General features: G+C 35.5%; 1 protein-coding gene across 6 annotated transcripts in view; it reads right to left on the bottom strand.

The window, feature by feature from the left end:
• Positions 1-13,154, bottom strand: part of ATP11B (ATPase phospholipid transporting 11B (putative)) — a 62,289-nt gene that overhangs the window by 18,753 nt on the left and 30,382 nt on the right. For 5 of the 6 annotated variants that reach the window (XM_071752590.1, XM_071752588.1, XM_071752587.1 and 2 more), the window contains exons 19-29: positions 12,533-12,736; positions 12,119-12,272; positions 9,139-9,241; positions 7,353-7,498; positions 6,346-6,405; positions 5,925-6,052; positions 5,086-5,224; positions 3,631-3,654; positions 2,152-2,217; positions 1,775-1,878; positions 1,198-1,363 (exon numbers count right to left, since the gene is read on the bottom strand). In XM_071752590.1, coding sequence (XP_071608691.1) covers positions 1,198-1,363; positions 1,775-1,878; positions 2,152-2,217; positions 3,631-3,654; positions 5,086-5,224; positions 5,925-6,052; positions 6,346-6,405; positions 7,353-7,498; positions 9,139-9,241; positions 12,119-12,272; positions 12,533-12,736 — 1,294 coding nt within the window. The remainder of the gene's footprint in view (positions 1-1,197; positions 1,364-1,774; positions 1,879-2,151; positions 2,218-3,630; positions 3,655-5,085; positions 5,225-5,924; positions 6,053-6,345; positions 6,406-7,352; positions 7,499-9,138; positions 9,242-12,118; positions 12,273-12,532; positions 12,737-13,154) is intronic. The other variant, XM_071752586.1, reaches the window with a different exon arrangement.

The raw sequence follows: 13,154 nt of genomic DNA on the forward strand, positions 1-13,154 counted from the left end.
TATATCGGATATTTTTGTAAATTGGGTTCTTCATTCACTTTCACTTTTTTTTTTGTTCCTATGTTATTTGACCCCTCATCAATGACTTGGAAGAAACCAACATGATCATTTGTAGATGAGAAACAGATGCAGAACAAGTTATTGGTATATATTATTTTGTAAACTGAATATAGCTGGGGATTTATTATTTCAGTACTTGGCACTAATCTATGCTGTGCTGCAATACTGTGTCCAGTGGTGAAATCCCAAATACAAGATGAGGCTGAGGAACAGTGATGGTTACAGAAGAAACACAAGAATGATTAAAAGACTGGAAAACAACATTTTTGACAAAAGATGCAAGTCTCCAATCTACTTAAAGAGACCTAACCTAACCATGAATAATAATAAGTTAACAGAAAGCTTTTCAGTTTAGCATAAAAAGCTTAAAAATTTACAAACCAGAGACAGTAACGATTAGAACATTGGGTCAGGATGACTTCTCTCTGACTGTCACTAAACAGAAGAAAATACCCAAAGACGGATGAAATATTTACCTAGAAGACTGCCTAATTTCAACAAAATGTTTTCAAGGTATTTTTGTAGCCTGTATCAGGCACAAGGGAGATTGTTATCATAGCATGTCTTTAGACCTCTTCTATGAATTTATGAAAATGCCATGTGGGTAATTATCTTTAATTACATAATCAACAATCAAATACATAGCACATGATATGATTGAGATTTAAGTAATACTAATTAAAACAAGTCTTACTAAAGTAGTATTTAAAATTACTGTTTTCATTACATTTTAACAACGATTCAGTGCCAATTAGAGTCAAAGAGAGAGCTTCTAGTACCTAGACAAAAGTGAGAATAAGCTATGATCTGTAAAGCAGTACAAAAATGCACACTATGATCCTCTCAGCCGGTGGCAAGCTGAGGTGCAAAAGACTGAGTGACCTTGTTATATACAGTTCTACTGTTGTCAATATCAATTACTTAAATACAAATGTTATTTCCTTGTAAAAAGGTGTGCTCATTTTTGTAATTTTGAATTACCAATTATGGTTTGAAATGAGAACACTTTTATGCATTAAGCATGACAACAATGTAAGAGGATAATTAAATACCACAGGAAAGTAGCTTACAAGACACATTTTAACAGAAGTGTTCTTTTAACTATTAATCAAGTTGGGTACCAAAGCATGACATTACCTGGGCTTTTTCAGTACTCGTTGGTTGTAGATGTCTGTACAGCACTTTCTTCACAACATCAAGAAACAAACAAGCAACTACTATGAGGATTATGGCAAACCAAGCAGAACCACTTGACAACAGTTGAACAAATACAAAGTACATGTCCTGGGTATGTAAAAATGGCCTGAAAAGTTAAAAGAAGTGCCAGTTACTAAAAGCAACTTCTAGAAACAAAAGTACAGCACAGGTAGGCTCAAGTGTTATTTTATATCAAGCAGCAAGACCCTCAGGATTCAGAGGTACAGCTGCACAGTGTCTATGAAGAAGTCTAGCAATGCTGGATCTGACCTGCAAAGAACCACTAGGTAAGGAGGGTACCAAACTTCAGAGGGAAACATGGTTTAGTTTTAAATGGTGTTGCAGGAAATTAATTGCCATCTTATCACTCAAAAAAATACATCACCTCAGTGATTCAAACCCTGACATCTTCATTTCTCTTGCAAACATTTACCTATTACAATTACATTTGGGAATCTACTTTTGAAAAAAAAATCCTTCTAGTAAAAAGAAAAAAATAATGAAAAAAATCACTCACCAGATAATTCCCCCGTAAAACAAGGAGAATAGGAAATAAAATACAATGGATCCCCAAGTAACAAAATGGTTTATCCATGTCCAGAAGTGAGTTTCTAGTGCCATCTAAAACAGAGATAACTTTAGTGAACTTTTTTTCCCTCCACTTCACAGAAAATGATAAATACTGGTCTGAATATATTTATGAACTTCCACTTCACTTAACTTCTTGTAACACATAAAAACTGTGAAGAAAATTTTACCCATCATTGAAACCAAACATAAAAATCACTGATCTGGAATCTTCAAGAATCACTTCTGTATAACTCCTGATCACTTTTAAATTACTGGTTTACTACATATTTACCTGTATGGAGAGCAATTAGCATAACATCATACCTTCATTGTAACAGTTATGACCATAACAGTGAAGACCAGAGTGCCAAATGTCCAGTTTCCAAACATCTAAGAACACAGCAAGGCAAAAAATCATGGAAGAAAAAAAAAAACAAAAAGGAAACAACAGTTAAGAGCACTCATAATCAAGTTAGACTCATCTGAAGTCAGCTACACTAATGAAGGAAGTCTGTGGACAGTAGCTTACAAGTAATCACTGTGAAAAAAGGAAGAAGGGTACAACACACACTACTAGAAAAGAATACAGCTTATGATAGCAAAATTAGCAACCCACAAGTTCTTCTTGTTCAAAACAAATCACTACAGAGGCTATATGAAATATGGAGTCCAAAACAGTAACATGACACAATAGGAAAATGAAGTTATCAATTTGATCCACTAAATATAAGCATCCAGTAGAAAGTAAATATTGGGTAAAAGGTATTCACCTTAATGTAAGAGCAAAACACTGAATTTAAACATTTCCAGATCATTTTCAACATGCAGCATCATCTGAAAGTTCACTTTTATCCCAAGCACAATTTTACAATTCAAAAATAATGGTGCCATTATATTATTCATAGACAATTCTACAGAAAAGACACTTTGTTTCAAGGCTAACAAAACCAAAATTAAGCTTCAATTCTAAAATGCTGTATCTGTCACTTTGTAGTCTCTTGCCCATGTAAATTAAACTATCAAAACTCTGAACAAGTTCTACAACAATAAAATCTCAGCTCTGACAATGAAGCAGGGATGCTGAGTTTATCTATCTACACACATGCTACTCAGACACACACTGCTGTTCTACAAAGGATCCAACTGCTCTGCTCTTATAAGCAATCTGGGTGCTACAACTGAAGATGTTGCTGTTTTACAGCCACTGACACATTGAACCCTTAACTTGGTATTTACCAGTAGCAAACTAGGCAAGCAAGGGGAAAGCTAACACATGCAGACAGGCAATCAGAACTCAACCTGGAGTTGATTTGTTAGTACAGCACAGGGGCACAAAACTGGGATTTGCACAGTTGTAGTCCTTGTTACAGAGCTCTGACTGAAAAAATAATCCACCCCAACAGCTTGATGACAGATCTCACTAATGCTTATCTCAGCTCAAGTTAGAAAACTGAGGCAGCCATGAGCCGTGATTTACTGGTAATTTCAAAGATCTTTCTCTTAACATGTCTTCTGAAGCCCTCTGTTTACTTGTCACACTAATGGTCAACAAGCAAAGTACTTGCTGTTAACAGCTGCAATATTAATTTTGAAGTAAAACTGGACTACTGCTCTCAAGCGACCTGTGAAAGAAAGTGTCTTTGCTAACACTGCTCTCAATTTTCACAGAGTTAGAATGCAAAATGTGAAGAGGTTCTTGCCACCATTTTATTTTTGAACACTTTACACTGTGGATGCTGTATCCTTTAATCCTATGAAAATCAGATACAATATTTTGTATCTCCTCCTCTTCTAAACTCTTACCATTTGCCTGTTAGGTTTCAATATCTGGCGACATGCACAGCATGAAAAAGGGGGGAGAAAAAAGAACTAAAAGATCAAGTTGTTGTACAATGTTTTGAGGCAAGCCTAACAAATCACTGGCATAAACAAATAATTTACAGTCTTTTCTATTCTGCTTTACTCCTGAGAACTCAGGATGAGAAATTGATGCTTTGCACTGACAGCACTGTGCATCATACATTCACACAAAGTGATCACTTCTTCAGGACTGTTACAAGAAAGCACTTCAGCAGTACATGAGTTTCTCTTGCCTTAACTTTGGATTTTTCAGACACACATTAAAGTTTGCACCACAGATACTTTGCATCTCATAATGAAATAGGTACTCTGGACAGCTGCACCATTCCCCCTGTATTGGTCCTTTTCCTGCAGGGATGCTCACAACCAGTTCACATGCTCTCTGATTTTAGTCACTATTCTGGCCACTGTCTGTACATCATTATATAGAAACACTTTTTTTGGCTAAACTACCTGAGCTCTCACTGACTCCCTGTCACCAGGTGACAGCTCTGAATAGAGAATGATGCTGGATTTGTACCTTTTGCCACAACTTGCAACTCAACCAAGCACTACACAAGAATCAGAAAACACTTAAGGTCAGTTATAAGAATGGCATAATGAGAGAAGCAAATACATTTTTGCATCACTATACATAACAGTTTTCTGAGAGAAAAACTAGAATCTAATTGTTCTAAATGGGGTTAACTAACCCAGAACTGAGGAGGAAGCAAACTTTTAATAGTTTCACCCAGGCTTTAGAGTTTTTTGCGTATGATTTTTCCTGTTAACTTAAACATCTTTAAAACAGAAGGGGTCAAATCAGTATTTGATTATTTCATTTATTGTCTCGAAAACATTTATTAAATAAAAAAATAGAAGCAGCTTGCATCACTTAATTTAAAAAAATCTGAGTAATTAAGATAATACATTCTCAGGAGAAGCTTTAAGACTTTCAGCATCTTTTGGACTTCAGCCTAGTTTTATAACCAATGCTAAAGAGGAGCCATTGTTTGACAAATCCATTAAGTCCAACTCATTTGAGTTCTGCATGAATACAAATCTTCATTTATTGAAGTTATGACATTGTTTTGACAAAAAAAGTATGAAAAATAAAAAGAAGTTTAAGACAACTATCTTTCAGAACAACAAGTGTATATTACATATTCTTCATGGTTTTCCGATGAGTATTACAGTTTCCACACTGGTAAATGGCACTCTTGAGAGCACACATGGATACTGCAAAGCATCTTTGGTTATTATGGAATTCAGAAAAATAAGAAAATCTTAGATTTTTCTGACACTAGAGGATTTTCCAAAAAACAACAAAAAAAACCCCCAAACAAAACAAAAACACAACAACCCCAAAACATGAAGAAATGTCACCAGAATTACAAAATAACTCTTATGATACTGTACCTGGCCATTTCCCAGCAGAGAGGTGTCTTCTCCCATTAGAAGATATGAGCCATAAAAGAAAACAAACGCATGAATGAAGCCCAAGATGGTCCAGTAAAGAAATGGTTTAAACCCGAGATGGGCATTTTTACTGATGTCCCTGCAGAAATAGAACAGATTGTGGATTTCAGATTCCCTCTGCATGACTGCTACTGCTTTGAATAAATGTGGCTTTCGGCTGCACCAAGATACATTTAATGAATGCTGACATATGAAAAAATACATCAATCATGCACTAAAAAAGAACACCTAGGCTCTCATGATTTGCCTCTGCTTTATACAGGGATTACCAATGGTAAGGGTCTCTACTTTGGAAAAACAGAATAAACTAAGAGACATTTCTTTTCCACAAAAGTATACATTTCTCTCCAAAAAGCAGTATGCAGTGCAGCATGCAACCACTGGGAGGGCATCTAATTCTACAGGAAATCACTTCCCCTCTTTGTAAAGTATTTCATGGTGATTCTTCTAACCATACTGTCCTAGGTTTTCATTTGCATGTCTGAGTGATTTTTCACCTCCTACCAAGTAATGCCGTGTAAGATGACCAAGTGCTTGATTCACTCTAGTCTTAGCATCACCAACAGAAAAAGATGCTTCTCTTAAAAGACACGCATCAATTAACTTTTAGGATGAAAACTATGTAGCTGCAGTTTTTTCCTCCCTCAAAAGTTACTAAAAATTGCCAAAATTACAGATAAAAATGCTGTAGGGATGCAATAGCAAGTTTCAAGCCCTGCAGATGCCACTGTTCTTCTACATGATGTGCTACTGTGACAATATATGAAAGACATACATACCGATAGAGCACAGGTTTACTCTGTAATACATGCGGATGCACATGCTGCTCAAAAAGACTGTATATGAGGACAGGCAAGGAAGTGAAACAAATATTGTACAAAGTCAGGTATACACTGTCATACAGCGTCTGGAAATGGAAACAAAATATTTTGAGTCTTCTGAAATCAAACATTGTTTGTATTTATTAAAATTTTTTAGTGCACTAATAGCCAAGAACAAATCATTAAGTGAATTTACTAGTTAGAAAAAACACTTGCGTGACCATCCAGTAACATTAAAGCTACCAAATGCAGACAGTAAAGATGGATAGTTGTGAAGTGTAAAATCAGTGCTGCTCGTGTGTAGTTTTTTCCCACATTTCTATTTATTTAACCTGAGTTTCATACACATTTACCAAGATGTGAGGCATCTAATACTTACTTGTTGTGAAAACAAACAGAAGAACTGATATAAAAATTGTGGTGTAATAAAGCACACATTCTGAAAAAAGAAAAAAAGTGAAGGAAATGGTTAATCCTCAATATAAGCCTCACAACCCTTAAAGAAACTGCTAACTCTTTCAAGCTGGTAAAAATACACAGAAAAGCATAGAGTCTTTCAGCATTTTACTTGGAAAAGTGAAGCAATATGCTTTGCTAGAAAGAGTATTTTGTTTGTCCTCTGGGAAAATGAACCTGGAAAAGATAAACTTTGTATCATGTGCTTGATGAACACATCTCATTATAGAGGTACAAGTAGTATTAAAGGAAGAGAAATAAATCAGATTTCCCCCAAGTTTCTTTTTAAGAATTTCTTTGCAAAGTAGGTTCCACATTTCATTCAAGAAAGCCTGCGCCCTGCTCACATAAGTTTCTTTCATGGGAGTAGACACAACAGAAACCAAAACCTAAGCTGTTATCTTTAAAATGGAAGTAAACAATAGAAGATAAAAAGTGTCTTGGTGGCCACTGCTAGAATCTCAGATAAATTTAAAGCAAGATAGTGAATTTTGGCTTTTTATCAAAACTGATGATCAAGTAACAATTCCCTCAACTATTTCCTGTGCTGCTTTTTCCTTTTGCGTAATCTGAAGAGATTTTATTTATTTTAATACTATAAGCAAAAAAAGTTATACTGTTCCGTCATGTTAAAGAATGCCTCTAATTTCAAGGTAGTAGTAATGCTTTCAGGGAGTAAACAGATCTGTCTCTCAGCCTAGCCCATCTCATTGTGGTATTTAGAACCCCATTTCTAGATGGAGGTACTAGACAATTTCACAATTAAACTACTGCATTTGGCTGAAAAATACTTTTAAAAGCCTAGAAAACGTGTTGAAGAGAGGTATTTTACTTATTCCAAACAAAAATGTTCTATCTGAAATAAATTTATTGCTGGGAAAATGTTACACATTGTTCTGTGAACTTCACTGGCATTCTTTGAAAACTTACCTTATAAAAAAAGTACTGTACAAGGGTTGCTATTCTAATATAGTAAAAATGCCCATGAACAAAAAGCAACTTGGAGAGGAATTTAAACCGTGCTATTGCATAGTCACTGTTTCTTACAGCTTGTCTTCCTTCCTTGCCCATGATTCCTGTAATATTTGGGAAACAAAAGAGAACAACTTAAGCATTTTAAAAATATAATGACATACAGAGTTATGTTTTCCTGCACTTAGCATTATAAGGACTTCAGCAACCTTCAGGTCCAAATGAAGGCATTATTCCTGACACCTGCAGCTAAGGGAAAATGATTACTTGGTGCTGACTCAATTAAAAATCCCAAAACAAACCCGAACAAATTAAAAACCCCACAAACAAATAAAAAACCAACCTATACTTAGAAAATATTTATGGAAAGACATAGAAATAGTAAGAACTCACGCAAAACCGAAATTCCCAAACCAAACATTCTCAACACTTAAAACGATTATGAATCCATTATCACTTCACTTAGTATGTTTTACTTCAGAGACATTTTTCTTACAGCACTTTCTGGGAATAATATTCTTATACTCAACAGCAGATTAAAATAATTGCCATTCTTACAATAATAGTTTACTTAATCGGATGGGCTGAGAATGCCTGGTCACTTGTCACAACTGAGCACAAATTCGTATCTAAAAACTATTAATAAGATAAACAAGCACAGAGAACACAAAATACTCTTTTACAGAAGAAACGTGGCCCAGCATTCCTGAAAAACAGACACTCAAAAGTGCTGATTGCTTTGAAAAAGAATAGTTTAAAGTTCCCATCACCCTCCATGACAAAGAATTACTAGTTCTGACCAATGTACACATAATGTCAAATATGCCACAAATTACAATAAAACTATCACAGTTTAATTTTTAATAATGAGCTTTATTCAGTTGACAAACTAGTGTAGAATAAAGCATAATTTGGTAGGCTATATCCATGGTCTCAAAAGCAATGGCTATATGATTCACATGATGAACATGACAAGTCATAAAGGGTGACAGACTGGATATCCTGAGATTCCAATACCTGTGTAAGAACCTTCAGCTTTCTACTGTAATAAACAACATCCAACAATGTCAGTGAAGGAAATGCCAAAACACTACACGATGAGTACGGATTCAATTACATGTGTATGTTTTGTACTCAATTACATAGCATGGAGGAAAAAAAAAAAAGCTTAAATTAAGTCCTGGCCAGATATCAGAAGACAATATGAACAGAGAAAACTACCAAGCTTAGCTGAGAATCAGTAACAGTGTCTCAAGCAGTACTATGAAAGCCTTCTTCCCAGAGATAAACTACAGACACATGGAATTCTATAGTGAATTTTGCACATGCTGTAAACAGTGACAATTGAGCAAAAAGAAATCTTTAAAGGTCAATTTTACAGAGGAGCTTAGGACCATACAATGCCTGAAGTTAGAGATAGCCACTTCCAACACTCAAAGCAGAGTACTTCTGACATTCTAGTTACAAAGTCTTTGCTGTTCTTAAGGCAGCACTAAGAAGGATCTCTGATTATTGGTAGAAAACAAAATAAACCCAGATCTCCTGAAAGCTAAAAGCCTTAAATTTTATATCTAATTAAAACTCTGCTACAACAGATGACTCAGGTTAACACCCTGGCAAAATGTTCTAAGGTTCAAAAACGTTCCAAGTTTATCTGTTCATAAGCACTATTCATGATCTAATTAATCCTCTGCTAAAATTTGCATTTTATTTGCCTTTATCTGTTTTGACAAAAGAAACTTACCTATGCCAACATGAGCTTCTTGTATCATGCTCACATCATTAGCACCATCACCAATTGCTAATGTTATGGGTTTCTCGGGAGACGTTTTTAACAGTCGCACTACCTGGAAAAACAAAAAAGGCAGAAATTTTTCAGATTAAACAGACAGACTGTCTACAAACCATGACACTGACTCCTAAATATCTTAGTTACCTACCTGTATATACAATTAATATAATTTATACATGTGCACTGTATTTGGCCAATTCCTTCCTCTTTTAGAAAAACTGGGGCACGAGCCTTATTTAAATATTATGTCTGTCTTGAACTTCTTTTGATATTCTTATTTAGATGCATACAAATCTTATAATTTGGTGCTATGCCATACAAAGCATTCAAGTAAATGTTGGAACTGAAAATTTACTCAGGGACTAATCCAGATTTAATGCCTTTTATTAGATATGCCCGGATTCTTTACATTTTCAATTAATGGAACTAAACAGTATAAAAGTGGAATCTGAAAAAACAATGTATTAGCTCAAAAATCAATACATGCTATTATTGAGGAAAATAGCTTCTTTTTAAAGCAACTTCATTATCTCCAATGGTTATTCTCAGTTGGAAAAGTCACAGAAGAAATAACAGACAGAGGAAAAAATTTATTTACATAAAAGACACTCAAATCCTCAAGAGAAGAGCAATGATTCCCTACTCTCTGCAGAAAGGAAACAAATCATGAATGTGACTGTCAAAAATATCCTAAATAGAGAACAGTTTAGATAAGGGTTTTGACTAAGAAGAATTAGTAATTTATTAACCTCCCAGAGAGACCTAACTAAAGGTAGAAGCTTCACTAATTCAGTTGTAAGTGGGCTCCAGAGGCAAAGGTGTGAATGCAGATCCAGAAGGCTTTCTAAAACCAAAAAATATTTATGAAAAAAATTTACATTTCCTCCCAAAGTTCCAGAAAAGCCAAAACAGAAATATCAACTGAGCAACAACTGCATGAGGTAAGCAGGCACAACCAGCTGTATTCAAATCATTGAGATGTAGCTGGCAGTGTTGGTGCATGGACACACAGGAGCAGTAACTCACATCACATGAGAAACACAACAGAGATTAAATACAAGTCCTACATAGAGAAATCCAACTCATAGTGGATTTCTACTACATTTCCTAATAGCAGGTATTACAGTTTAAAGGTTCACCATTTGTAAAAGGGTAGTTATTTCAATACATTTAGCACCAGATCTTGGCAAACAGCCTTGAAACAGGCTGAAGTAGGTCACCCTGACCAGTCCTGATGACACACTGGAGTCAGCTAATTTAGGCAGGCACACATATACATCTAAAGGTCAAGACAGATCTTCCAGCAAATTTTATTAACACCAAGCAGCAGCAGCAACTCTGAATGACTGACATGAAAGATACTTTAAAATGCTTCTGAGCCAAAAAATACACAAAAATACATAATGAGATGGCTAGCCATATGCTAGCAAGCATTAAACTTAAAGGAAACCATGAGGGAAATATTAAGACAAGTTCCAGCTCAACCCTTGGCATAAATGTCACAAAACGTGTGCCTACAGCACAACACCAAATGCAAGTCTAGAACAAACTGCAATACAACCCCTTCTCTAATCTTGCCTCCCATCCTATATGGAGTTTGTCTTAGTGATTTATAGACTTCTGTGTTTAAAACGAGTAACTCCCTAGATTGAGAATTGATTTTTACTGTTCTTCATGACAAAACACAGAAAATAATGGAGATTATCTGCAGGACAGGATAAGAATTAAGGAAAACAGCATTGGGTGTTATTTGCCAAAGCTGGCAGTACAGAAAACTTGCTTTATAAAGTTAAATGACAAAGTAAGAAGAAGGACACAACAAAGGCAAGTAACTACAACTTAAAGAGATAGAATGGCAAAAAAACTCAGCTAAAATGAGTGTACAGAGTCTCACAGCAGTCACAAAAAACTTAAGACAGTTTATTGAAATCATTATTTTACTAAGTTTATCAAACAGCTGAAGAATTGTAACAAAGTCATTCTAAAGACTCCACTAAAGCCTGGCTAAATGTTGGAAGCAGAAAGAGTGACCTCAGAACAAGTCACTCATACTACTGTAGAACAGCCAGCTCTTTTGCACATGTACTACCTCATTTAAGGATGTCCTAGTGCTTTAAAAGGTAAAAAGGTACTTTTTTCCTTTCCTTTTTGAGGAGGTGTAAAAATAGAGTGGGCAACATTGTCCTTTCAGAGGTTTACTATTACTGGAAAGATGTGCAAAACCCTGTTAAAGCATACAGATAAGCTAAAAATATAATAAATTTAAAAATACTCTGATGGAGGCATACCACTGAATATTACTCAAAAAGAAAGAGAAAATTGAGATAACTGCAAAATCAAAGAATAAATAATACAGCTCTTCAGAGCTTGGCTTTTTAAAGTAAAAAACTAAATCACAAAAGCTGAATTTGAATTTTTCTAATCTTTATTTGAGTAAAATTAAGTACATGTAAAGAAAACTGGTCTTTAGAAGAGAGCATTAAAGAAGACCTTCCTGGAGACCAGGCCTCAGCCTCCCCTTCTACTTCCTCAAATCTGGCTTTTTTTTAAATCTACAGAGAAGCACATTTTTTTTCCCTACAGCTTCATGAACTTTCAATTTAGCTTTTTTGGTTTGGAGAAGTGATGAAAGAGGTAATGCAATGGCATGCAGGTGATCATCATAGAAAATGCCTTAAGAATACTCAAAAGACTGATTAAAGACTAAATCCTTCCTCTTGCCCAGTGGCAGTATTTTGATTCTCTCCCTCAACCACTTGCAAATTTTCACAAATGCACATAGAAACTTATGAGTAAAGTATTTGAGATCAACTAAATTTAACATAGATTCAGAAGTCACACAGAAGGTCAGGCAAACACAGCCTTTCTAGAAATACTTGCCTCTTCAAAGCATGACAAAAAGTACCTTTGGGACACATTGTCACTTACTTACCTTTGCTTTCTGAAGGGGTGCCATGCGACAGCACAACACTGCAGAACAGTTTTTGCAAACTTCCATGAACAGTTTTTCATGTTCCCTGAGTGCAAGAGAGAGGCTGGTCCCATCCACAACTAGGCCATGCTGGATAACGTGGTCTTCTTTTATTCTGTTCAGGAACAAAAACATTTTTATTGGTGCGATGAAAAAATTTAAATTTTATTAAGAACTATTCAGTTGCCAGTACAAAAACCCAAGAAGTTTCCTGTTAGACTGCAACTTCAAGTCTGCTATTATATTCACAGGTTTCTAAAACAGGCTACTTCATTGTGTTTAGCACACATATTAAAGAGACTGTCATAAACTCTAAAAATAAAAGAAAACCATGCTATGACCACCGCTGAGATAATGACATTTTGGACACTTTACCTCTTGGCTAGCTGCCTCAGTTGCTCTGCACATGTACTGTCTGACTTGTGCTGCACAAGCTCAAGGATGTTCATGGTTCTGTGGAAGTGTCCACAGGACAGACTGACACTGACAGCCGTTTCGTGCTTATCTCCAGTGAGTACCCACACCTTGATACCAGCCAACCTGAGTGCTTCTATTGTTTCTTGGACTTTTTCCTGCAGTCTAGAAACAAGAAAAATCATAAATAATCAATCGAGTGCTTTAGAGAAAAAAGAAAGCTCATGCTGAAACTCCATGTTACTGCTGTAACCCCAATGTGGTGACAAATTAAGACTGCATTTCCAATGTTACATGTATTATAGTCTGGCAGATGACATTCTGTTACCAGCAATCAAATGAAGGCCTTGATGAAACAGAAACTCAACTTCAATCCTACTAAGTGATCAAAATTCTGTAGGGAGCACATCTCAATTTAAATTAGGCACCACTGCTGCATTTGAGAAGCTTTAGTCTACAACTATTTAGTCTACAACTATTACCACCTACTGTGGCAAACAAAAAGTTTTTAAGTGCTCCATCTGTGCCCTCCAGTGTACAATACACCCACTGCCTTACAGAATACACACTATGTAAGCAGAAT

The sequence above is a fragment of the Heliangelus exortis genome, chromosome 9, assembly GCF_036169615.1.
Source record: "Heliangelus exortis chromosome 9, bHelExo1.hap1, whole genome shotgun sequence".
NCBI classification, from domain to species: Eukaryota; Metazoa; Chordata; class Aves; order Apodiformes; family Trochilidae; genus Heliangelus; species Heliangelus exortis.